Source organism: Prinia subflava, chromosome 6 (assembly GCF_021018805.1).
Source record: "Prinia subflava isolate CZ2003 ecotype Zambia chromosome 6, Cam_Psub_1.2, whole genome shotgun sequence".
Lineage (NCBI taxonomy): Eukaryota > Metazoa > Chordata > Aves > Passeriformes > Cisticolidae > Prinia > Prinia subflava.
In genome coordinates this window covers 12,404,608-12,427,125 of record NC_086252.1, presented here as the reverse complement: position 1 = coordinate 12,427,125, position 22,518 = coordinate 12,404,608, and the positions used below count along the sequence as shown (strand labels likewise).

General features: G+C 41.0%; 1 protein-coding gene across 5 annotated transcripts in view; it reads left to right on the top strand.

Moving 5' to 3' along the window:
• The window catches only part of ALS2 (alsin Rho guanine nucleotide exchange factor ALS2), a 53,127-nt gene extending 31,936 nt beyond the window's left edge, over nucleotides 1-21,191 (top strand). For 4 of the 5 annotated variants that reach the window (XM_063400280.1, XM_063400278.1, XM_063400281.1 and 1 more), the window contains exons 11-34: nucleotides 211-391; nucleotides 2,053-2,118; nucleotides 4,584-4,746; nucleotides 5,543-5,674; nucleotides 5,906-6,034; nucleotides 6,352-6,422; nucleotides 6,780-6,846; nucleotides 7,134-7,336; nucleotides 7,480-7,545; nucleotides 8,672-8,770; nucleotides 9,282-9,446; nucleotides 11,581-11,692; nucleotides 12,000-12,077; nucleotides 12,188-12,321; nucleotides 14,188-14,376; nucleotides 14,634-14,751; nucleotides 15,275-15,432; nucleotides 16,173-16,295; nucleotides 16,793-16,969; nucleotides 17,367-17,412; nucleotides 17,920-17,981; nucleotides 18,604-18,753; nucleotides 19,007-19,103; nucleotides 20,464-21,191. In XM_063400280.1, coding sequence (XP_063256350.1) covers nucleotides 211-391; nucleotides 2,053-2,118; nucleotides 4,584-4,746; nucleotides 5,543-5,674; nucleotides 5,906-6,034; nucleotides 6,352-6,422; nucleotides 6,780-6,846; nucleotides 7,134-7,336; nucleotides 7,480-7,545; nucleotides 8,672-8,770; nucleotides 9,282-9,446; nucleotides 11,581-11,692; nucleotides 12,000-12,077; nucleotides 12,188-12,321; nucleotides 14,188-14,376; nucleotides 14,634-14,751; nucleotides 15,275-15,432; nucleotides 16,173-16,295; nucleotides 16,793-16,969; nucleotides 17,367-17,412; nucleotides 17,920-17,981; nucleotides 18,604-18,753; nucleotides 19,007-19,103; nucleotides 20,464-20,502 — 2,825 coding nt within the window. In that variant the 3' untranslated portion in view covers nucleotides 20,503-21,191. The remainder of the gene's footprint in view (nucleotides 1-210; nucleotides 392-2,052; nucleotides 2,119-4,583; nucleotides 4,747-5,542; nucleotides 5,675-5,905; nucleotides 6,035-6,351; nucleotides 6,423-6,779; nucleotides 6,847-7,133; nucleotides 7,337-7,479; nucleotides 7,546-8,671; nucleotides 8,771-9,281; nucleotides 9,447-11,580; nucleotides 11,693-11,999; nucleotides 12,078-12,187; nucleotides 12,322-14,187; nucleotides 14,377-14,633; nucleotides 14,752-15,274; nucleotides 15,433-16,172; nucleotides 16,296-16,792; nucleotides 16,970-17,366; nucleotides 17,413-17,919; nucleotides 17,982-18,603; nucleotides 18,754-19,006; nucleotides 19,104-20,463) is intronic. The other variant, XM_063400282.1, reaches the window with a different exon arrangement.
• The last annotated feature ends 1,327 nt before the right edge of the window (nucleotides 21,192-22,518 follow it).

The following is a 22,518-nucleotide window of genomic DNA, read 5'->3' as shown; positions in this document are numbered from 1 at the left end:
AATATTTGTGCTTTCCTGATGGTTTCACCTGAAATATCTTCTGTATTTGAGCTGTATCTAGTCAAAAACTGTTGAATTTCTGATTCTGGGTAATTTAGCCATGAGGTGAAAGTGCTGATAAAACATCTAAACAGCCATGTTGAGATTCTCTCTGTTAATGGGTGCTGCTCTTTCATAAGGTAAGCTAAATTGCTTTCTGGTCTCTTACAGATAATTTGGGCAGTGCAAATACAATCCAGTTGTTGCAGGAAATGGCAAGCAGGTTCAGCAAGCTGTGCTATCTTATTGGTCAACATGGAGCTTCTTTAACTAGCTTTCTTCATGGAGTAAAAGAAGCCAGGAGCTTGGCCATCCTGAAGCATTCCAGTCTCTTTTTGGATAGTTACACTGAGCAAGTATCCAATTCCCTCTCATCTTGAGTCTCTGCAGGCTTAATCTACTGACTGCACCAAGCCCTGAGTTAAGGGAAAGTAGGTCATAAGGAAAGCTATGTAACTGTTGTATTGTGATTTAGAAATGCATGGAGAGTTTTACACAAATGGATTCATTTTGTAGGGAGATTTTTTCCAGGTCTTCACCAGTGGTACTCATGAACAGCATCACCATCCTTTGTGTAAAACTCTGGGTACAGACTCTTCCTTGGTTGCTGCCTATGAGCCTAAACACTCATCACTTATTAAGGATCTTGTAGTACAATGTGACAGACTTAATATTGGTAGGCTGCTAATTAAAGCTGCCTTTGGGGGTTTATTGAGGTTACAAAGTGCTTTTTCAGTAGTCATTACCTAAAGATTGTCTTCCAGAAGAAAATTCTTCTGTCCTCATACCTACTAAACAGCTGGAGCTGCTTTAGTACTCAGAATTAAGTCTGGATTTTCCTGGTTATTCTTTTTATTGGCTTTATGCTTTTGGGAGAGAAGATCTACACAGTCAAACTGTTTTCTATCTTTCCTGTCATCAACTTCTAGTTTCTGGGCAATTTTATTTCAGTGTGACAGGAGTCTCATCATGCCTAATACAGTTTTCTGTTAAAAAATAATGGCTTAACAGAAAGTTGAAAAGTGTCATATCTGAATGTAGCCAGATATCTGAAAATATCTAAGGAAACAAAATATTGAGATTATCAACTTCAGTTGTTATGCAGTAGTTGTCCACTTCATTATGCAGTAGCAGTTTGAATGGACAACTAGTTGCACTTTCTTTGAACACAGGCGCAACTGATAACATTTTTGCTACATCAGTGACAACTTGTATCACCCTAAAAGAAACTTTCATCTCTGTTTATCATGTAGATTGTATAGATAATTCTAAATATGTATTTTCTTACTTATTCTTCAACTTGAATTTTTCTTGTAACCTGGATTTTCAAAATTGGTTTTCATTACTCAAAATAGAAGGTTCTGATTTCTTCTTCCTCAGAGACTGAAATACCTAATCTCTGTTCTCACTACTGCTTGTTTTCTGCTCTCCCCCTTTGCTCCCTCTTGCCTACATTTTTTGTGTGTATGGCATCAGAACCTCAGCATTATGCCATGAGCATCTTTCAAGGATCAGTCAGGCAACACAAGTATAATCTGTTAAATGGGCTAAGCAGAGGCCTCTTCCCTTGGAGAAAGGTGGTTTGGTTTTATTTTTTTTTTTTTAATGGTGATGGGTAGAAGTCATAGCTAGAATGTTGAATAGCAGGAAAAGAGAAAATTCCTCTCTTGAAATTTCCATCTTGACTATAATTAGAAGCTAGCAGTACTAAATGGTTGAAACAGGTGGTTTATTCTGTACATGCCCAAATCTGAGAGGAACAAAAAGGAATTTCAAGTGACCCCTCTGCATTGTGCTAATGGCAGCAGAAATGTGTTCTAGTGCATGTTCAGTGCTCCATGTGGAAGGTGAATGCCAAGTGTTCAGTAACACTGAGTGTTGCTCAAGTACTGTGGGACTTGTGTAGTAAAAGACGTTACAGATGTCATTATAAACTCCTGAACATTTCAACAGTTGCTGCTTTCAGGGGTGTTTTAGTTTTGTAACTGAAGATCTTTTTCTTCCCTATATTAGGTATTGCACTTCAGTAACAAACTTCCTTGTGATGGGAGGATTTATGCTCCTTGCAAAGCCAGCAATGTAAGCAAACCTTTACCATTTTTGGACATTTTTATCAGTTAGCAAAGAACTGTAAAGAATGAAGAGTGTATGTGTGTAGCAATGACCATGCAGAGACCTGGTCTCAGCATACTTGAGTACACTAATTCCTTTTCCTTCAGATAAAGTTACCTTCTCTTAACTGTGATGAAAATTTAGGTTAGAATGCTGCTGAGTTCAGTTAGTTCATCTTGAAGCTGGAGAAAGGAGGAAAAAAAGCTTATTATTGGAAATTCCTTTGAAGAAACAGAGTTCAGATAATGATTTTTTCAAAGCTTTAGATAAATGAGGTTAAATGTTTATCATTATTCAGTGTTAATATTTATTCATTCAAATGTTGCTGTCAAGAAAATACCAAAGAGAATTAGCTACAGTAGATAATGTGAATTCACTTTCGTTTGAATTCTTTAAGTTTATGGAAGTGCTTTAAAATGATGGAAAAATAACATTTCTGCACATCCATCTTCTCTGCCTCTCAAAGTTTCTTGGCTCTTATTTCATTCATAGAAACTGTAAATGCGAGGAAGGAATTTTATTTTAAGGCCTGAGACAGTTGTGTTGAGGTTTCTAGACCATAAAGCTTTTTTCTCATTTCTGTAGTATTTTTGTCTAGAAAACATAGTAATGACGCTGGACCTCTCACCCAGGTGCTTTGAAGTTGTTGTACTAAGAGCAATTTTTAATTTGTCTATGGAATCACTGCCTTTTCTTCACAAATTCTGTAGTCTAGGAGTAAATCCATTAATGTTTATGGAGCGCTTTGAATGCAGTGTAAATTATGGTGTTGGAAGTTCTTGGAAACACAGGTGCCTAGAACGAAGAATATTCTGCCCTTGAGGATCAGTGCCAAAGTCTAAATACAGAATCTCCCTGCAGAGAGACCCTGAAAATCTTTTTTCATTGGTCAGGATTTTTAGGGTGACTTAGAGGAAATCTTAGTTCAAGTCCAAGCTTGTTTATAACTCATACTGAAATCGCCCATGCTGAATTCATCACATCAGTTGTCACTGTTGGGTGTCACAGCCTCTCCTACTGCAACCAGGGTCTCATTAGGTAAGTAACACCTCAGGGAAGAGATGTCGTGCAAGTTTTGTCCTGCTCCTTGCAACGGAAAGTTACCTTTGCTGCTCATGATGGATCTCCCCCCACTCCGTCCCTAAGGGCTGCTGTCTTAAGTGGTTAATGGTGTCAGCCCATCTTTTATGGATGTTCTGCAGCATGAATGCATTAGATGTAGTCCTGACTTTAAAAAAGTGCCAGCTTTAATGGAAGTCTCCATAGTTGGCAGTTGGCATTGTTGGCAGGTTTCTGAGCATGTCCTCCAAAAGAGAAGAGAAGCTGTAGTGAGTGTTGTCTGTTATTGTTTGATGCTTTTCAACAGAGAAACCTCCATGCGAAGATCTCAAAATTAAAAATAGCAAGCTGTCCAGAGGCATAAATTTGAAATTAGAAGGAACAGTCCTCTCTCTAAAGAAGACTTTATTCCTAGGGTTTGTTCAATAACAGAGTTCTTAAATACCGCTAGCAGACCTGGACTAGGTACAGCATTTTGTGTAAGATGGCATTTCACTAATTGTGCAGCATTCTTAGGGAGCCTGCTGTGAACTCGGATCTGGTTTGCTGTCCCTGGGGTCTGCTCTCTCAGCCTCACCCCATTCTTGCAGCTTGTGGTGTAAATGTTTCCCAGCTGGGTGTGTTTCAGTGCAAGTGTCCTATGTGCCAGCACCAGTGAGCACACACATATGGCAAAGGAGAGGGGAAGATAGGTGTGCTTTCCTTTTAATGAAGAAATCCTGGGTTTGTGTGCTAACATACTGTCTTCAGAATAATCTCCCTCTTCTTCTCTGAACTAGATTAGTTCTCCCTCTTGGAAATCAGACTGAGGATTGAACATATTTCCTGCCTTTCCCTGAGGTAGGATGTAATTTTCATAGGGGAAGAACTGCTCAGTTGCCTTGAACAACAGCAGGGGGAAGAAATTATTTCAGTATATTTAGGGAAGTGCACTAGAGCAAAGCTGAGATTCCTTCAGGCCTTCTTGTGTAAATCAACAGTGTTAGAAACTTACTACTCTAAAAGCAATGGGGAAGTCTTTCCACCTGTTTGATCTTTACTAATCAAGTGGTAAAGAAGAAAAAGGCAACTGGTTACACGCCAAGTGAGCAACATAGTCAACTTCCTTCAGACAGTTTGATGACTGAGCATATCAAATCAGAAGTAAAAATCAAGTCTTGTGTTGCAGTTTTAACTACGTCTTTACTGCTGTACTTCCTCAAACTAAAATGTGAATAGATGAATAAGCAGCATGCATTTGCTCTTGTAATTTTTAAGAGTTTATGATAATCCAAAAAGGGATGATCTGGGCTCATTTACATAAAACATCACTGATGTCTTAATGTTTTTTTTCTTCTCTTGTCCCTCTGTTTCTCAATGGTCCCATCATTTAGAGACTTCCTGAGTAAAAACCAGGAGCTGTTACAGAAACTGTCTGACAAGAATGAGGAAAACCTCCAGCTGGTGGAAGTTTTGAATGCTCTGTTTTTCATGCCATTCGGACGACTTCATAATTATGCCAGAACTTTGCTAAAGCTTGCCACATGTTTTGAAGTGGTAGGATGGCTTTTCTATCCATAGTTCAATAAATAAACACGTGAAACTTATAGCTTGGAAGTAACTGTGTGAAGCAAATGCCAGGTAATTAGAAACAGTTTATTCCTCAGAGGAGCTGCTTCAAACTTGTATTTGCTGCAGGGAAGATCTTGTAGATTTATTTGCATGATCTTATGCCACCTGCATAGATCACGTGACAGTGGAACTTTATTACCCTGCCAGACCTTGCTTGTGTGCCTCAGTGCTTAATTGCAAATACATTGTTTTGATGTTTGCCTGTTGCTTTTCAGTTTTGTCTGGCATCGTTGCTGTGGCTACCTCTGGCTGTAATACTCTACTAAAAACACTACATATATATTAGGTAGACTTTTACCATGCATTTAGATGTATATAGTTGCTTTTGAAATTTTTGAAATATAAGATGACTAAACTGGAAGAGTAACTACTTGTACATTTAGCCCAATATAGTAATTTGGAATATTGTTCCTGTACTTATGAACACTATTTCTGGTACACCTTTTTAAGCTGCAAGGAAGTAGATAATGTAATGGTGCATTAATCATTCTCCTTGTAACATTCACGGACCTTCTTGCGATTTTTAAAAACTATCAACACACCAACAGAACATGTTGAAAAGAAAGAAAATAACTCTGTCTGCTCTGTTTACTGCCCAGACCAACTGTCATGCAGTTAGTGCTGATTTAATAAAATGAGCGGTTGCGTTGCAGCTTGGTCGGTGGTGTTGGTACAGGGCTTCAGAAACACCCTCAGCTCTGTCTTACCTTGTGCCCTACAGGCGTCTCCAGAGTACCAGAAGCTGCAGGATTCTAGTTCGTGTTACGAGAGCCTTGCTGTCCATCTTAGCAGAAAAATGAAGGAAGCAGAGTACACCCTTGGCTTCTGGAAGACCTTTCCTGGAAAAATGACGGTATGGTGACGATTGCCAGTCCATTAGCAGCTAGAATCTCTGGCTCTCACTGCCTGTGTCTATCACTGATGCTGCTGTCCCAGTTGCACCTGCTGCTTATTCCAGCAGGTGCTGCAGTAGTACTCTGTACTTTAGAAGGGTCGGGCCTTTACTGTGAAAGATAAAGCACCGACCTTAAGTGACAATCAGTGAGAAGAGGGATGGTGTAATTTTGCCTTTAACCCCCCGTAGGACTCCCTGCGGAAGCCGGAGCGGCGTTTGATCTGTGAGAGCAGCAATCGGGGCTTGTCCCTGCAGCACGCGGGAAGGTTCTCTGTCAACTGGTTCATTCTCTTCAACGATGCTCTGGTACATGCTCAGGTGAGCCAGCCTGCAGCCAGCAACAAAACCTTTTCTCTGCTTCAAACAACGTTATGTGTTTTTCATTCAGTGACGTTTTTGCGGTGTAAAAATAAATCTGAAATTGTGTGATTTTTAACATTTGATTGCATTGCCCTGTGGCTGGCATGGTTTCTGTTGGCTGTTTCTTGAAGTGAAGGGGTAGAAAGAGTCCCTAATGCTCAGTTTTTCCTAGCTCTCACTAGGGAGAGGTGGGAAAAAAGAAACTATTTGGAAAAAAAATGGGGCCAGGTTAATGGATGAGTAAGTGGTGATGTTTCTCTTCTCCTTTCCTACAGTTCTCAACACACCATATCTTTCCCTTGTCCACACTGTGGGTAGAAGCTCTTTCAGAAGAAGCTGGTAATGTGTGAGTATTCTTGCTTGTGATGCTGAAAGAGTCTGGTATTTTGGGAGAGAAGATGAGCATTTTGTAACCAATTATTGTGAACTTGGAGTTGAATACAGTGGTTGCAGCCATGTCTACCTTTTTTTTTTTTTGTTTCAGAAAATGTATTTCTGTGTCTTAAAAAAAGTTGTGTAAACATCAGAAACAGTAAGGTTGTCAAGAGGGAAGCAAGTCTTCTTTGCTGCTGCTTCTTTTAATTGTGAATTTGAAGGGAATGCTATCTGGGGTTGGGAAGAGAAGATACAATATCAGTGCTCTAAGAAACCTTGGGGTTTCAGGATGGAATTTCACAGATTAAAATACTTTTTCCCCATGTAGGAACGGGTTGAAGATTACTACACCCGAAGAACAATTTGTTCTTGTTTCTTCAACACCACAGGAGAAGGTGGGCATTTCTACAAACTTGACATGGCTTCAGTGATACAGATGAGGCTTTTTCCCCTCCTGTGAAAGCAGTGTGGGAGAAGGGTTGCCTGAATATTCCCCAGGAGTGAATCTTTCTGCAGCTGAGCGTACAGGCTGGCTGTGTACAGTGCCTGAGTGTGGCAGTGCTGCAGTGCACAGCACTGTGCTGAGCAGTGCCAGGGATGTGGTTGTGCTTGTGGTGAAGGTGAGAGTCGGTGCAAAGACAGGGGCTGGCTGAATTGTGTGGTGAACCACTTTCTGTTCCAGACCAAGTGGCTGAGGGCAATAAGCCAAGCAGTGGATCAGGCCCTTAGAGGGACTTCTGACGTGGTTCTGTATGGAGCTGGTGGGAATGTGCCAAGACAGGAACCTCCTATTTCTCGCAGTGCCAAATACACCTTCTACAAGGACCCTCGATTCAAGGACGCTGTTTATGATGGGAGGTGGCTTTCAGGAAAACCCCATGGAAGGTAAAAGCATTGGAATGGAGCTGTTGAAACCAAAATGAAGGGGTTGCTGTAACAATAAGTACGCTCACTCACAGAAGGTATTTGGAAAGGGCAAAGTGAACTGATTATCTTATCTATTTGCATGGGTTTGTATTTTTCTCCAGAGGGATCCTAAAATGGGCAGACGGACGAATGTACTCCGGGACTTTCCGAAGTGGGCTGGAGGATGGGTAAGATGCTCTTGTGGAGTTATGCAAGAAATAGCTTTGTTGTAGGAGAAAACAACAAAGCCTTTTTAATTAAAGGTTTTGCAGTGAATCTTACTGACCTTTCTTACAACATAGTGATGCATCTTCTCTAGGGTTTTCTTTGCTGTATTTCTGGTAGAGCAAAGGTTTAGTAATCCAGCGAAGAGACAAAATCTTGAACTGAGACTTCAGGGTTTGGGTGAAAATCAATGAGAGTATGTGATCTTGATGATGAAGATAATTAGTACAGAGGAGTAGTCGTCCTATTGGCTTCCAGATGTATTTTCAAAATATTGGATTAGAGGGGAAATTGAAATGGGGTCTGACTGCAGACAACTTTTTAAAATTCCTCTTGACTATTGGTATTATGTCAAACTATAAAAGAAGATGAGAGTTTTGGTCATTTGTAACTAAGTGTAATAAATCCTGGAGATTTTTAGGGTTGTTGGAGATGGAAATACTGCAAATGAGTCCCAACCAGAAATAAATGGATTTGTATTTAGCTGTAATTGCTGAAATGTTCAAATGTGTATACTTGTGTTTCAGCATGCATGTTACAGTATCAGCACTTAACAGCAGTGTCTTGTTGGATGGACAACATCTCCTTGGAAGATTAAAATCAATAAATGCAGTTGTGTATCTCATTCTTTTCAGGCATACTAAAATTGTGAATAATTCCTTATCGCTGAGCATAATTGGAAGTTAGCATCTTTTGAAAAAATCTTTTCTGTAGCAATATATGTCCTCATCTTTCCCTGGAATAGAGTGCACTTGAATTATCAAGAGCCGAAGAAAATAATAAAAGTAGAAGCAGTCTTAAGATTTGAAAAGACTCATGGCCTGAGAAAAATGCTGCAGTGTGGTTGTGAGAGCAGTATTTACAATGTCACAATCAAACAGGAGAGAGCCATTTATGGACTAAATTGACCTAGTGAGGCTGGAATTCTTGCATTCTCTTATAAAAAATATCATCTGTGACTGCTGTAGTTCGAGATGCACAAAAATGAGAGAGAGCATTCTGATTTTAGACTAGCTCTGGGATGTGTATCTGCTCTGTAATGACATGTATTGGTGTTACAGCTGCTTGTGTTCCATCTCTGCACTGCAGGTATGGTGAATACAGAGTGCCTAACAAAGCTCTGAATAAAGAGGACCATTACGTGGGATACTGGAAGGAAGGCAAAATGTGTGGGCATGGAGTGTACAGGTAACTTGTGGCACTTGTGCTGCTGACCCTGCACAGCTGCAGCAGAGCAGGGCTGATGCTCTGACCAAGTCTCTGTGTGTAGATTTCTTACATTGCAGACTTGTGGTCTTAGTGTGGCTGCTTCTCTGCTTTGCTCACAATGCAGCTTGTACAGTGGTCTGTTACTAGTGTCTGCTCCAATGTTGCTGCCCCACTGCAATAGGACAGGATTCTTTATTCTGTGATATAAATACGACCTCCAGTGGCCTTGCTTGTTGGGCAGAGCGGCCTTAAAACAACGAAGCGTCCAAAGACTTGTATTAGAGGATCACTCCTATCCCAAACATACTTTAACTGTAGTTGCTGCTTGGTGTGGTTGTAATGCAATTCCTAAAAGGAAAGAGAGAGGGTTTATCTGTCTGGGGGAAGCACCCAACAAAACAAAATCAATCAAAAGCTTCAAAACCAGCCCTCCCCAGAGCAGTAGGTGGCAGGGCTCTCACTTGTTCTTGTGGTGCTGTTGCTGTTCCAGCTACGCCTCCGGTGAGGTGTATGAAGGGTGCTTCCAGGACAACATGCGGCACGGGCACGGGCTGCTGCGCAGTGGGAAGCTCACCTCTTCTTCTCCCAGCATGTTCATTGGACAGTGGATAATGGACAAGAAGAGTGGTTATGGAGTTTTTGATGACATCACAAGGTAATGCTTCCACAAATCTAAAACTTGGGTATGACATGCAGTTGCAAAAAGAGTAGAAAAGGACTTGATTTGTTAGTACCAGTAATAGTGTGTGTCTCTTCTTTTCATCTTTATTGCTGGGCTTTCTGGGTTGATGGTGCCAAGAAATGTGTCTAGGAACTGCTTTTTGGTGCTGTGTCTGAAGTGAATGGTGGAGGGATTGCACTGTTTTTTTCTGTCTTGCTTTTCTGTCCATCTCCTGTCTGAAAACCAGCTCTGAGTATGGTGTCTTACTGAGGCGCTGCGTTGTGCATGTGCTGAAAGTGTTGTGAATTCATGAGAGGGGTATCCTTTCATCTCAGGCCGGTGAGACTGGGTTGTTCAGTGGCAGATAATGGTGCTCGTGGATTTCAACTCATGCTCAGGTTTTCCACTGGCTTATTCTGCTGATGCAGTGGAGGGAAGATGCTTCCTCTCAGGGCAGTACTGAAGTGATGGTCTCAGAGACAGACTCACACTAAATATGTGCAGTAAATGAACCCTGAGCACACATCAATATAGTCTGTCTTTCAGTCACCAATTTATTAATTGTTTTTCTGGAAAGAGCTCTTGGTGAAAGCCCAAGGAACTGTTGGTGGTTTAACTGAATGCCTACTTCAAAAGCCAAGCAGGCAAAAGTCTGGAGTGTGAAGAGGGGAGGATTTTCTGAAACAGCTGTTGTAACATCTCTAGGTATTTCCTGATGTCAGTTTTGCATCTAGTCTTGCTCAGGAGTGGTGGTTGTTCTTATATTGTAGTGCCAAGATGCTTCTGCATACTTTCTTTAGTAATTTATTTACCTAGGACAAGTAGATTTTCTTGCAAATCCTCATACCTCCAGAATTTGTAAATGCAGCGTTGGTTCAAGGTGAAGGAGGAGTGTGGCATTTGCTTTTCACTCCAGAGCTACTCAAACATGAGTGAGCTGTCCTGATGCAGTTTTGGTTCTGGTCTCAGGGGGGTAAGCTGTGTATCTTTGCATCCTCAGGATTTGTTTTCTGCACTTACTCTGCAGCCCAGACGAACAAGGAGTAGCTGCAGACACTCCTTATTGCTTTCTGTTGTTGTTGCAAAGCAATTATTTGAACAAGTGGGACTTTGAGTTTCCACCTGGCAACTGAGCATGTGGAACCTCTCCCCAAGGGGCCTTCACCCAGCAGAGGCCCCGTGGCTGGCAGGATGAATCCTCAGAAGCTTCCTGCCCCCTCATGGGGCAGTCAGCTGGGAGAGACCCCTGAGCTTGGGTTAATGGCTGGGCTTACTCTCTCTACTATAAACATAGTTTTTCCTGGGTACCTTTCAAGGAAAGTGCATGGTAACAAGCAGAACTGTATCAAATCAATCGCTAGTTTCCCTCCAAAAGCAGAAAAAATATGAAAATGAGTTAATTTTTTATTAATTGCATGGTGAAAACATCATGTTCTCTTTCAGAGAAACAGGTTGTTCCAAAATATTTGGGACTTGCACTGAGTTTCAAGCAACTCTAGCCTGACATCTGTGCGCTTATATACAGGAAAAAAAAGAATTTTAAACAGCCTGAAAGAGGGTGAGGTTTATTTGTAAGCAATCTTTAACTGTCTGATAAGTTTTTTGATACCATGACTTTCGTTAGGCTGTTATGCAGGAACTTTCTACAACACGATGTGTTTCTTTACAATATTTGCACTCTTAATGTTGCAAAAATATCATGTATAACTTTCTAGGTCTCCCTGCTATTCCCCAGGAAGAACAACTTGGTTTCTTTTTATTTTTTGTTCTCTTCATTTGAGTCATCTGACATTTTGTAAAAGAAATAAAACACTTTGGCGAAACAAAAACTGCTCAGGTTCATTGGGGCGTGCACTGGGCTTAACAGGGCTCCAGCACTGTTTCAGCTCATCAGCTTGCTTGGATATGGCCAATTTGAAATGTGAATTAGAAGAGAAAGTTCACTCTAATTTATTTGTGTCAAAAAGAGTTTGTATTTGCTTGGAGCTGGTGAAACTAAACTGACAGACCCAAAGCAAATGCTCTATGACTCTCTTCTGATGATTTCTGTAATGGTCAAATGTGGATGTAAGGCCAGGAAAGACTAAACTACTGTTTAGACTGTTTTTCCTACTTCATTTTTCTTCAGAGGAGAAAAGTACATGGGAATGTGGCAAGATGATCTGTGCCAAGGCAATGGTGTTGTGGTTACTCAGTTTGGACTGTATTATGAAGGAGCCTTCAGCACCAACAAAATGATGGTGAGTTGGACACTGACCCTGGGCTTAGGGACTTCTCTAAGTGTGGCAGCTTTCTGAGGCAGATGAGTGAGTGCTAGGCTGTGGAAACCTTCTGTTCTTCCAATCTCCCATTGTCCTTGCTTTTAGAATTGTCTTTATTATCCCTGCTCTGTTTTACCTAGGACTACTTCAGAAAGAGCTTAAAAATTACTATTTGCTAATCATTAATAGCAGGTTATTAACAGCTTTTCTAAAGCACATCTTTAGATCTGTGGTCTGGCCTTCTGTTATAATTACTGCTTTGTGTTCTTTATGGTTCTTTTTGTAGGGGACTGGAATTCTGCTTTCTGAGGATGATACAGTCTACGAGGGGGAATTTTCAGATAACTGGACTCTGAGTGGAAAGGTTAGTGTTACAGTTGTCACTTGTAAACTGTTACCATCTAAGAAAATAAAAAGGTTGTAATTTGGTTCCCAATGGATTTTAGTTAATTTTTTTAATTATCTTTTCTCAAGGGAACATTGACCTTGCCAAATGGAGATTATATTGAAGGTCTCTTCAGTGGAGAGTGGGGATCTGGAATAAAAATCACAGGAACCTACTTCAAACCTAGTTTGTATGAGAATGAGAAGGACAAGCCTAAAGCACTGTGAGTGTTGAATAATAAATAATTTCTGATATGGTTCAGTAATACTTAGGAACAGAACGATTGTCTTTTTTCAAAGACCAGTCAAAAATACTTCTTAAAGAAACAGTGAAGTTTTGAAAACATTTTTCCTCTTTCTTGCTGCTCAGGAAATAAGATCAAAGCATTTTTATAGTTATTCTTGCTTTAATAACTACTTGAATATGCAAATAGTGGCATGAAATTGCAGGACAGCTGATGTGCTGCTACTGTGCTGTGGCAGTCTCAAATTTTTTTTTGTTTATATTGGAACTGACTGGTAGAACCTGAGTTCACAGCTGCTGCTGACTTTTGAGCTCCTGAGAAAGACTAAATTCCATTAGAGCAGTTAAGTTAATCACAGACCTCTCTGTCTTCTGCCAGTCACTTTGTTAGCAACTGAATGAATTGTGTCATTTAATAATGCCAGTGGGGATATATTTGGACAGAACTAGATCCTCCACCTCTTCCAAACAGTGTGTAAGAAAATAGAAGGTTGTTGATTTGCTGAAGAGCATTTTAATACCTTGGCAAAGATCACTTTAAAAAGTATCCATAAACCCCTCTGTAGAGCAGATGCATTAGGGAAATTTGCCTAATTATTTCTGGGGGCAAAAAACAAAATATGTTTAAGGTATAACTGATACATCTTTGAGTAGAAGAAACCTCAGTAAAGAGTTGAAGGTGAGATGTTGGTATGTGGTAGCACCAGGTGATGGTTTAGCAATTGCTCTATGGGATTCAGTGTCTTGGCATCGTGCTCTGAAATATCAGATTAAAATGGGAAACACAGCTCTAATATTTCTGCATAGATTACTTCTCAGCTGGCTTCCTGAAGCTTTCACTGGTAATTTCTTTTGACAGTGCTGACACCTACAACAGCATGCAAGTTAAGCAGGGCCTCCCTGCTGAACTGAACACTTGCAGCCTTCGCAGCTGTCTGCTTTTTACCCCAGTAGGGAGTCTATGAATAAATGTATATACATATTTTTGAGGATGGCTTGTGAAATAAGGGTTTCATCTACACTCTTCTGACTGTCTTCAAATTGAAAATCTTCTGGTATAATTTCTGAAAAGGCTTAGAGCCTACTTTTTCTGCTTTGTGAAACTGGCAGCATGGCAAAATACCTGTGTTGCTGGTTCTCATCTTAAATGTGCTGGAAGAAATGTTAATGAAAGGTCTGACAGTTTCTGACACTTGATTTAAATCAAGATAGAGCTGTTAACCCTGACAGCAATTACTTGTTTTGAGAAAGCTTTTCAAAGCCCTAAATTTTATTATATGTTAGAGATGTCTTTATCTATATACACGGAAAGAAGAGCTCCTGGTTTTCTTCTGGCTGTAGATGATCCCTGAGCATTGTCTGGCAGTGAAAGTATGCCTGAGCTGGTTTTGCTCTCTATCAGCACATCCCTAGCACGTCATGCAGCATTATCTGTAGCTACTACTTCAGGGTCAGAAGCTGTGTACCCATCCTTGGTGTTTATGTGGGTAGCTGTGCTGGGTGCACACTCCAGGACAGCCATACTTGGGACTGTGCTGTGTCCTCGCTACATGAATGTGTCCTGAGTCTTCTGAATGAATACCAGTAGTGGAGATAAGCACCAGCCCTTTGTTGTACCATTTCCTGGAAGCCTGCAAGAAAGAGTAACACTAGCAAGGTTCATAGCTGTTCTCTCATGCAGGTATTAGTGGTAGGCTCTGATTTTATTCTTAGTGATAAAACTTGGTTCACAATAGAGACTAAGTCTGTCACCTTTTGGTAGAACAGTGTGAGAGGTTAGATTGACATTAGCCATGGGTGGTTTCCAAGCTGAATGTGTTGTTTCATTGCTATCTGATTTTAACAGACCCACTGGTCATTTTATTAGGCGGAAACTTGGGATCCTGGCAGTGCCCCCTGATGAGAAATGGAAGGCAGTATTTGAAGAATGCTGGAACCAGCTTGGCTGTGAGAGCCCTGGCCAGGGGGACAGATGGAAGGCTTGGGACAACATTGCAGTGGCTCTGACCACCAACCGACGGCAGCACAAAGACAGGTGGGCTCCTAGACAGTGCCAGCAGGAAAAACAGGATGGAGAGGGAACTGGAATTGCACTCAACTCTAAACTGGCAACTGTGACTGTAGAGTCTTAGTTAAAACAACAGCAAATCCCAAGCAAAATCATAACCTTACTGCTCTCCAAACCCTTTCGGAGACATACTGATGTTTATTACTAGTTGAGTTGTTAATGTCAGGGTTTTTTTCCCCATTGGATGTCTCAACCTGTACAATGTCTGTCTTTTTAAACTGCAGCCCAGAATTACTGAGCCGCTCACATACTCAGACCCTGGAAAGTTTGGAGTTCATTCCACAACACATTGGTGCCTTCACCCTGGAAAAATATGAAAATATAAAAAAGTATTTGATAAAGGTATTGTAACTGAAATGCTCATATAATATGGCATGGCAAGGCATGACATCAAGCTCACTTTGTAATAGCCTTCCTAATTGCTTCCATATTTGCTCTCTCGTAATCCATAGTTCATGCTTGCTCATCACTTCTTAATATACTGAAGTCCACAACTTAGACTAAAATAATGAATGCTCTCTTAAAGCCACTTTCTGTTCAGTTACTGTTTTCATTCTTTAATGTTGGATCCCAGCAAAGTATCTTGAAATACTTGCTAATTTTTGCACGTTAATTTTACGAGTACTGAACAGATGACTAGTCCAAGTAGTAGCACAAGTTCTTGTACTGTCCTGAGTCCTATAAATTGTGTTTCGCTGACACAGATTTCATAATCCAAATTTGTTAAATATAACTAATTTTGAGATATTTGTAATATTTTTTGAAAGCCTGTTGTTGGATCTTTACCCGTGTCTCTTGGATTCCATTTTTTTAACTTGTCTGCCATTGACCTATCTGACTGGGCAATTATTACCCTTTGTCTCAGGCTTGTGATACTCCTCTCCATCCCTTGGGCAAGCTGGTGGAAACGCTGGTGGCTGTGTACAGAATGACCTACGTTGGAGTAGGAGCAAATCGACGGCTGCTGCAGGAGGCTGTGAGAGAGATCAAGTCCTACCTCAAACGCATCTTCCAGCTGGTCAGGTAACGAGACTCGCTTCCAAATCAAACTCCTGCTGAGTTATTAAAGCTGTCCCATATACTGAAGCTGTCTAGTGTTGTACAGTTCAAAGGTGCTGGCATTGTTATTAATTCGGGGGGTTGCTTGTATTTTCCTAATCTTTTTAAGGAGTCTTGAATATTTTGTCAAAAAGGGAAAAACTAAACCCTTTACAGCTAGTGTGTTACATCCTACATTGTACTTCAAAATGTGGCTGTAAGCAGCTCACCTGGAATATAGATCTACAATTTAGTGTCTGTGGGTATCGGTGCTGTGCAAAGACAGTGTTCAAAGGGTATCACAACACTAGTGAGAATAGAGAATCCCAGTGTATTCCATAAAGTGCTTACCAATACGGCATTAAAATTCTTACCAGCAAGGATGAACAATCTTCCTATGAAGAGCTGGCTTAGATTCTTGGGAATAATTACAGCTTTAATTGTGTCCTGCCAATCCAAAAGCAGAAGTACTCCAAGTTACTGACAACTGGAAGCCTTGTCTGGAGGGAAGTGATAATGGGGGGCAGGTGTCCTTGGCATTGGAGGGGTTGGCCTCCCTAAGTTTTCTTCCAGGGAGCTGGTACTGTGTGTGTGTTAACTGTGCTGTCTTAGCCCACCACGGATTATTTCTGCTGCCTTTCTTCTCTCCAGTCGTGCCTTTGTGCTGAGATCTGTGGAAGCGTGCTGATGTGACCTCAAATGCTGTTACGTGTGTTGCCGTTTAGGTTCTTGTTTCCTGATCTCCCGGAAGAGGGCAGCACAATTCCATTTCTGGCAACGGAGCCAAAAGGAAGGCGATCGTTTTGCAGTGGGAAATCTGATTCCAGATCAGAATCTCCTGAGCCAGGGTACATAAAGGAAGAACAAATAAAAACTAATGAGGCCTTTATTTTATTTGTTGCGGGTTTTTTTGCTTGGGTGGGGGAAGAAAGATAAGCAATATTCAACTGATGGATCCAAGCAGAGTCTTTTTTCCCCTTTGGTTCTGATGACAGACTCTGATAAGCAAACCTCCATGTTATGGTTGTAATAGGCATTTCATGCTTGTCCATGCAATGGTTCCTTACTGAAAATTTGCTTTTGTCTGTTACGGGTAAGCAAGTTAAGGCTTGGGCCTGGGCTTCAGAAATTATTTGGGATAAGAGCACTGGAGGTAATTTATAATCTTTTCTTATCAGAGTTGCTATTTAATGGATTTGTACTTATTTTTTCACTCTTGTTACTCATAGAATAGGCTCATGCTACATGAAAGATTTCTTCCAATGATTTTCATTCAATTTTTATAGATAATTACGTTTTTTATGTCTTCCTCTGCAAACAACCCCCTCTTATTTTTTGGTTGCAGCTATGTGGTAACCAGTTTTGGCTTGCTGCTCCCCGTCTTACTGCCACGCCTGTATCCCCCTCTGTTCATGTTGTATGCCTTGGACAACGAGCGTGAGGAGGACGTTTACTGGGAGTGCGTTTTACGCCTAAACAAGCAAACGGATATGGCTCTCCTCAGCTTCCTGGGAGTGCAGGCGTGAGTATGCTGCAACAACAAAACAGAAACTGGAACAGGTTACAGCATGTAATTAGATAAAGCATCTAAAACAAAGCCCCAGTTCTCTAAAGTGTTTTCTCTGATTTAAATGCATCTAAACGTGTCTTCAAGCTAATTAGAAGGGTTGAGAGTGTGAATCAAACCTCCCTTCTTCCAAAACAGAGGTGGAAGGGATGGGAAGGAGGTAAAGATTGACATTGCCACAAAAGCAGAGTGGACATTTCAAATTAGACAGCTTTGTGGGTGTGTGTGGGAGGTGTAGTTGATCCTGTAGGGAAGGGCTGTTGTGGCTCAGAACATGATGACTTCATTCCTGTAATGCAAAAAATACTTTGAGACTATGTTCTCTCAGTGGACTGTGTTGGGTTTCTTGCAGGAAGTTCTGGCCAGGAACTGTATCCATCCTTGGAGAGAGTAGAAAGGTATGTTCATTGGGCCTTGTTTACGTGTTTTGCCCTGTGCTTCTTTCAGGAAGCTGAAATCATCAACGTGATCAAGGAATTTTTGGCCAGGCTTTTTGCTTAAGATATGCCATGTTGTTGTATTTCCCTTAAGTTCACCTGCAATTTAAATGCTACGGTAATTACTTAGCAGGGGCACTGGAGACTAGATGATCTCCAGAGGGCCTTCCAACCCCAGCCATTCTGTGATTTCTTACACTGGCCATCAGTCCAGCTTCATCACTCACTGACTGACTTGGTGATGAATTCAACAGACCTTTGCTTGGTCTCCACTTATGAAAGTGTGAGAATAAAAGTCTAGCAAGGAAATTTTCAAGCTGCTTAATTAAGAGGGTTGTATCATTATGTACTTTCTGATTAGAAAAAATCTAGAGTTTACATTCTTAATCATTATCTTGGTGAAAGAGGCTCAACGCTGAACAGTGGGGGTGCCGAACCTGCCTGATAAATCTTACCATGATTCCACAGGTATCATCAAACACAAAAGACGCCTGCTTTGCCTCTGCTGTTGAATGTTTACAGCAAATCAGGTAATTCTCTGCAATTTGTCTGTCAGTGTTCTACTGTTCCTGCTATACTAGTATCTGGTTTACTTGACTGGGATCCTTTACATGTCACCCTTTTTTGTTCACCTTTGTAAGAGAAGTCGCTAAGACGTTTTCTGATTCTGGGTAAAAAATGCAATTTCTCCTGCTGGGGAATGAAGTGTTGCCTCATGAACATGACAGAAAGGTGTCTGTGCAGCATCATTTAGAATCAAAGGCATAAGGATGTTTATCAAATACACATGTGAATTTCCAAACAGCTGTGGTAAAGGGACCTAAGCATGGGAGGCTCTTCTGTGTCTCTTATGCAAGAATTTAAGAAATTAAGAAATTAAAAATATTTTTAAAGGAATTTTTTCCCTTTTCGCCACCATATTAAAACACCATAAAAGTATGAAGAGAGTCTCACCTGCAGTAGTGTGCCTTGGTGTGGTGATTGTAACCTGGGTACTGTGCAGCCTTGGCAGCTCTGGCTGCTGCAGTGCCAGTGTCTGCCTGACCTCCATGGGCACGGGGAGGGCTGTGCTGGCCAGCAAACCCTTCCTAATCTACATGCAGATCTCTCACTGCTTACTGTTATCCTGGTTTGCTTTTGCTCTCCAAATAGTACCACATTTACCCCAGCTGACAAGCTGAAGGTGATCCAGCAGACTTTTGAGGAGATCTCCCAGAGTGTACTTGAGACCCTTCAGGAAGATTTTCTGTGGTCCATGGATGACTTATTTCCTGTTTTTCTCTATGTGGTGCTACGAGCCAGGTAGGCACTAAGCGTGGCATCACTCATAAACTGAGCACAGGCAGCACAAGTACTTCTGTGTTAAATGCTCCTGCTGCTTGTTACAGGATTAGTTACTGGCTTTTTGTAGCTATAAATTTTCCGATTTGACTGTTTGCTTTGGCCTGACAGTCTTGAACAGTTTATTGTGAAAAGGCCCTGAATTCAGAATTAAGATACATTATACTGGCAGCTTTTGTTCCCATGTTCACTTTCCCACTCTCACATGTGACAGGATAAGGAATTTGGGGTCTGAGGTGCACTTAATCGAAGACCTGATGGATCCCTATCTCCAGCATGGGGAGCAAGGCATCATGTTCACTACCTTGAAGGTATGAAAATTATTCAGAGTCATTGAAGGCTTTCTTTGGAAATAATCAGCTTTTAGCAATGAAGATCAGCTTAGGACAATTATATGAACATTAGGCTATAACTTCTTTGACTTTTTTAATAGACATTTTTTTACTAGGATAGGCAAGGAAATTTAATGTAGAGCTTTGGATAACCTCGGGATTGCAGGTACCAAGACAAACGGTGCAATGTGCAAATGTGGATTACTCAAAGGTAATATTGGGTGCTCTTGAACTCTTCTCTGCTCACCTGGAGCTTGTCATTCCCCTGCAACTTAACAAGCCTTACTCTCCCTATAAAAATTGAAATGAAGCGTTTCTTTGGAGATTAACTATTCCTTTAAAGTTTAAGTCTAACTTTAAATCTGGACTTTCCAAGAATGCTGTTTTATGGTAAAAAAAAGTACTCTATCACCCTCCATATTTTATTATGTGTTCTTATCTTTTTAAGTATGGGAGAAGGAAGAGGGTGTGTTTGGATGAATATCCTGTTGTACACTAAGATATTCATGATGGAAAGATGTTGTTTTGGTACCTCAAAACTGTTTATCCTGTGGATCTTGGGATGATTCAACTGTGTGGAGCATTTTAATGGAGTTGTTTTGGAGGGAGGCTGTTAATCTGAAACTTAAGTAAAAGTCTTAAACTGAAATGTTAGGTTATCATGATTGTATTTTCTGTCTGTGCAAACTCAAAATAGTTGGGTCCAGAGGATTTTTTTAAGACCTATTAGTTTCATAATGTTGCAAAAAAGGAAGGTTTGCATTGGTTCAAATTTACTAAAGAACCTACATGGTGGAAGCAGAAGTAGAATCTAATTTGTCATGAGTGCAAGTATTGTCTGAGACATTTATATTAAGTTTCTGATCCTGGCTGACCTGACCCAGTGCATATTTGTACCAGCATTTAAAAGTGAATAACTCTCAACAGGAGGTCAGGGTGATGGAAACCTTTGCTTTTCAGTCTGAGTGCTTTTGAAATGCTTCATCCCTGCATCCTTGTCCTCTAAAAAAATTTTCCTTTTTTTGAGTCCTTCTGTCAAAGGGCAAAGAGAAAAAACCAAACTAGACTTTCATCTTGGCATAGCTGGGAGCTGTGGAAGTATTGACTCCCAAATCATGCTATCTTGCTTGATTAGGATGTAATTTGTAACTTAGTCTCCTGTTGCTCATTTTGCTAGCTTACATATCAGAAGGTTCTCCTGTGTTGAGTTCCACTGTAGCATCACTGCTTGTAGAGAGCCTTGTCCTGTTTTCTTGCATAGAAAATAATCCACCCTCTTGTGTGTGATGCTTTGCTGTGAACTGGCACTTGTACTAATCTGAACTTTGTTTTAACTCAGGCATGTTACTACCAGATTCAACACGAAAAGCTGACCTAGACCATCATTTACAACCTGCCTCTGTGGGATAATCTGCTCAGTGGAACTTCACTAATAGCCACTTCTTCCCCGAAATGGCCCTTAGAAAATACTTGGTTATAGTTCTGCTGCTACAGATGAAAATACTCAGTTGTTTCTTCTGAACTCTCAGTTCTAAGATTCAAAAACTGCAGCCAGAAGCTTTCTGTGAAGTGGGAATGAAGTTAAAGACTTGGTTTGTCAAGTACCTGCCAAGAAGAAATACTTTCCTATTCTAACAAAGATTTATTCCTTTTAAATTAACCATGCTGCACAAAGGCATGGCATCTACATAGAACACACGTGAGAGTCTGGACCGCATGGCTTCCGAAGCAGTGGGTTTGTTTTTATTATTCCTGGTTTGTCAGCAGAAATGTTCAAAGGGAATGAATTGCACCACAGAACCATTTGGTCCTCCTGAATTAAGCTGTATGTTTGTTTATTTAAGAAAATAGAACTATGTTAGTATTTATAATGGGTACCTGTAGTGTGTTCGGCTGTAACGGTTTTGAGGCATCTGTGTTGAACAGCATTGCTGAATGCAGTATTCATGTGCTGTTGTGGAAATAATAACACTGTTATGGACTTCCCTGTTTACTAGAATTGTAAATATACAGACATTTACTGTTCTGTTTATGAAATAAATAAAAGGCACTGACCATTTCAGATCTCAGCACTGAATAAAATGCTGTGCAGTGTTCAGTTTGCTTGCCCTGAGCACCAACGCTGTCTGTCAGCCCTTGTGGTGGGAGTTGAGAAGGGTGAAGGGTGCTCTTGAACAGATGTGCTGGTTAACACCAGGTGCCCACCAGGCTCCTCTCCACTCCCCTCCTGAGCAGCAAATGATGCCTGGCCCCTTCCCAGGAAGCAGGGCTCAGCATGCAGAGCCACTGCCCCAGGGGCAAATTCCTGGCACCAATGCCAAGCTCTGCCCGCCGCAGGGAAGCTCCCGGGCAGTTCACCCCGCAGGCTGCATTGGGGCTTGCAACTGCTGCCACTGCTCCTGTTCTGCCGTGCCAAGCAGAGCTGCCTCTGAGGCAGAGCTTCAGTGTTTCCATGCTTGCCACTCCGAGCAGGACACCCTGGGCTGTCTCTCTTGGCAGTAGGTACAAGGTGTTTCCACTCTGGGAGAGCTCCCTGCAGTCCCTTAGCACGATCCTGATCACACCTCTGGAGCTGTTCACCTCGGAGGCTGCAGAGAAGAAGTCACTTCCCTGGGGAGTCTGTGAGTGTTCTGTGGTTTATGGCTAACTTCATTTATATCATTGACACTGGTGGGTAACAAGAGTATTGTAGGTGCCAGGACTGACTCAAAAAATAAGAAAGGGAGGAGAAATGTAGATTATAGAGTGGTATAATGGCTCAAGTTATGTTAGACTGCATTATTGGAGATAATGCTTATCATATTTTGAAGTACTGGTCATGCCTTATCTATTGGCATTCAAACAGAAAGAACCCATATGCCAAAATACCTTTGTGTTGAACAACAGCTATAATGTAGCAGTTTCCATAACAAAGTAAAAGTGATTGGTTTTTTCAAAATTATTTCTAGTTTTATCAGAGAAGGGGAAAGAATAATTCTGGAACAATGATATTTAAAACTACTGTTAAACTTGCAACAGACTATAGTGATGAGAGAACATAGAGTGGACTGTGTGTTTACAAACAATTTAGTGTTGGCTTAATCTTATTTTTTCAATTATACTGAATAATTCAAGGAGAGATAAGCAATAATATGAATAAAAGGAAAGCTATAGAAAGCTGACTTGAGAAGAGGGAAGGCACATGACTAGGTATGAAGAGCATAACGAAGAATAAGGCAGAATTCAAACACTTCATCTTGCACTAGTTGCAGCCTTTCCATGCAATCACCTCTTGGTAAAAAGAAAATCAACTGAAGCCTGTAGGAACCAAAACTGCCTTTTGAAAAGGGGCTATGCTGAACAGCTGAGTAAATCAATGGCAATAATTTTCATCTGCAGAAGATCTGAATTCAGG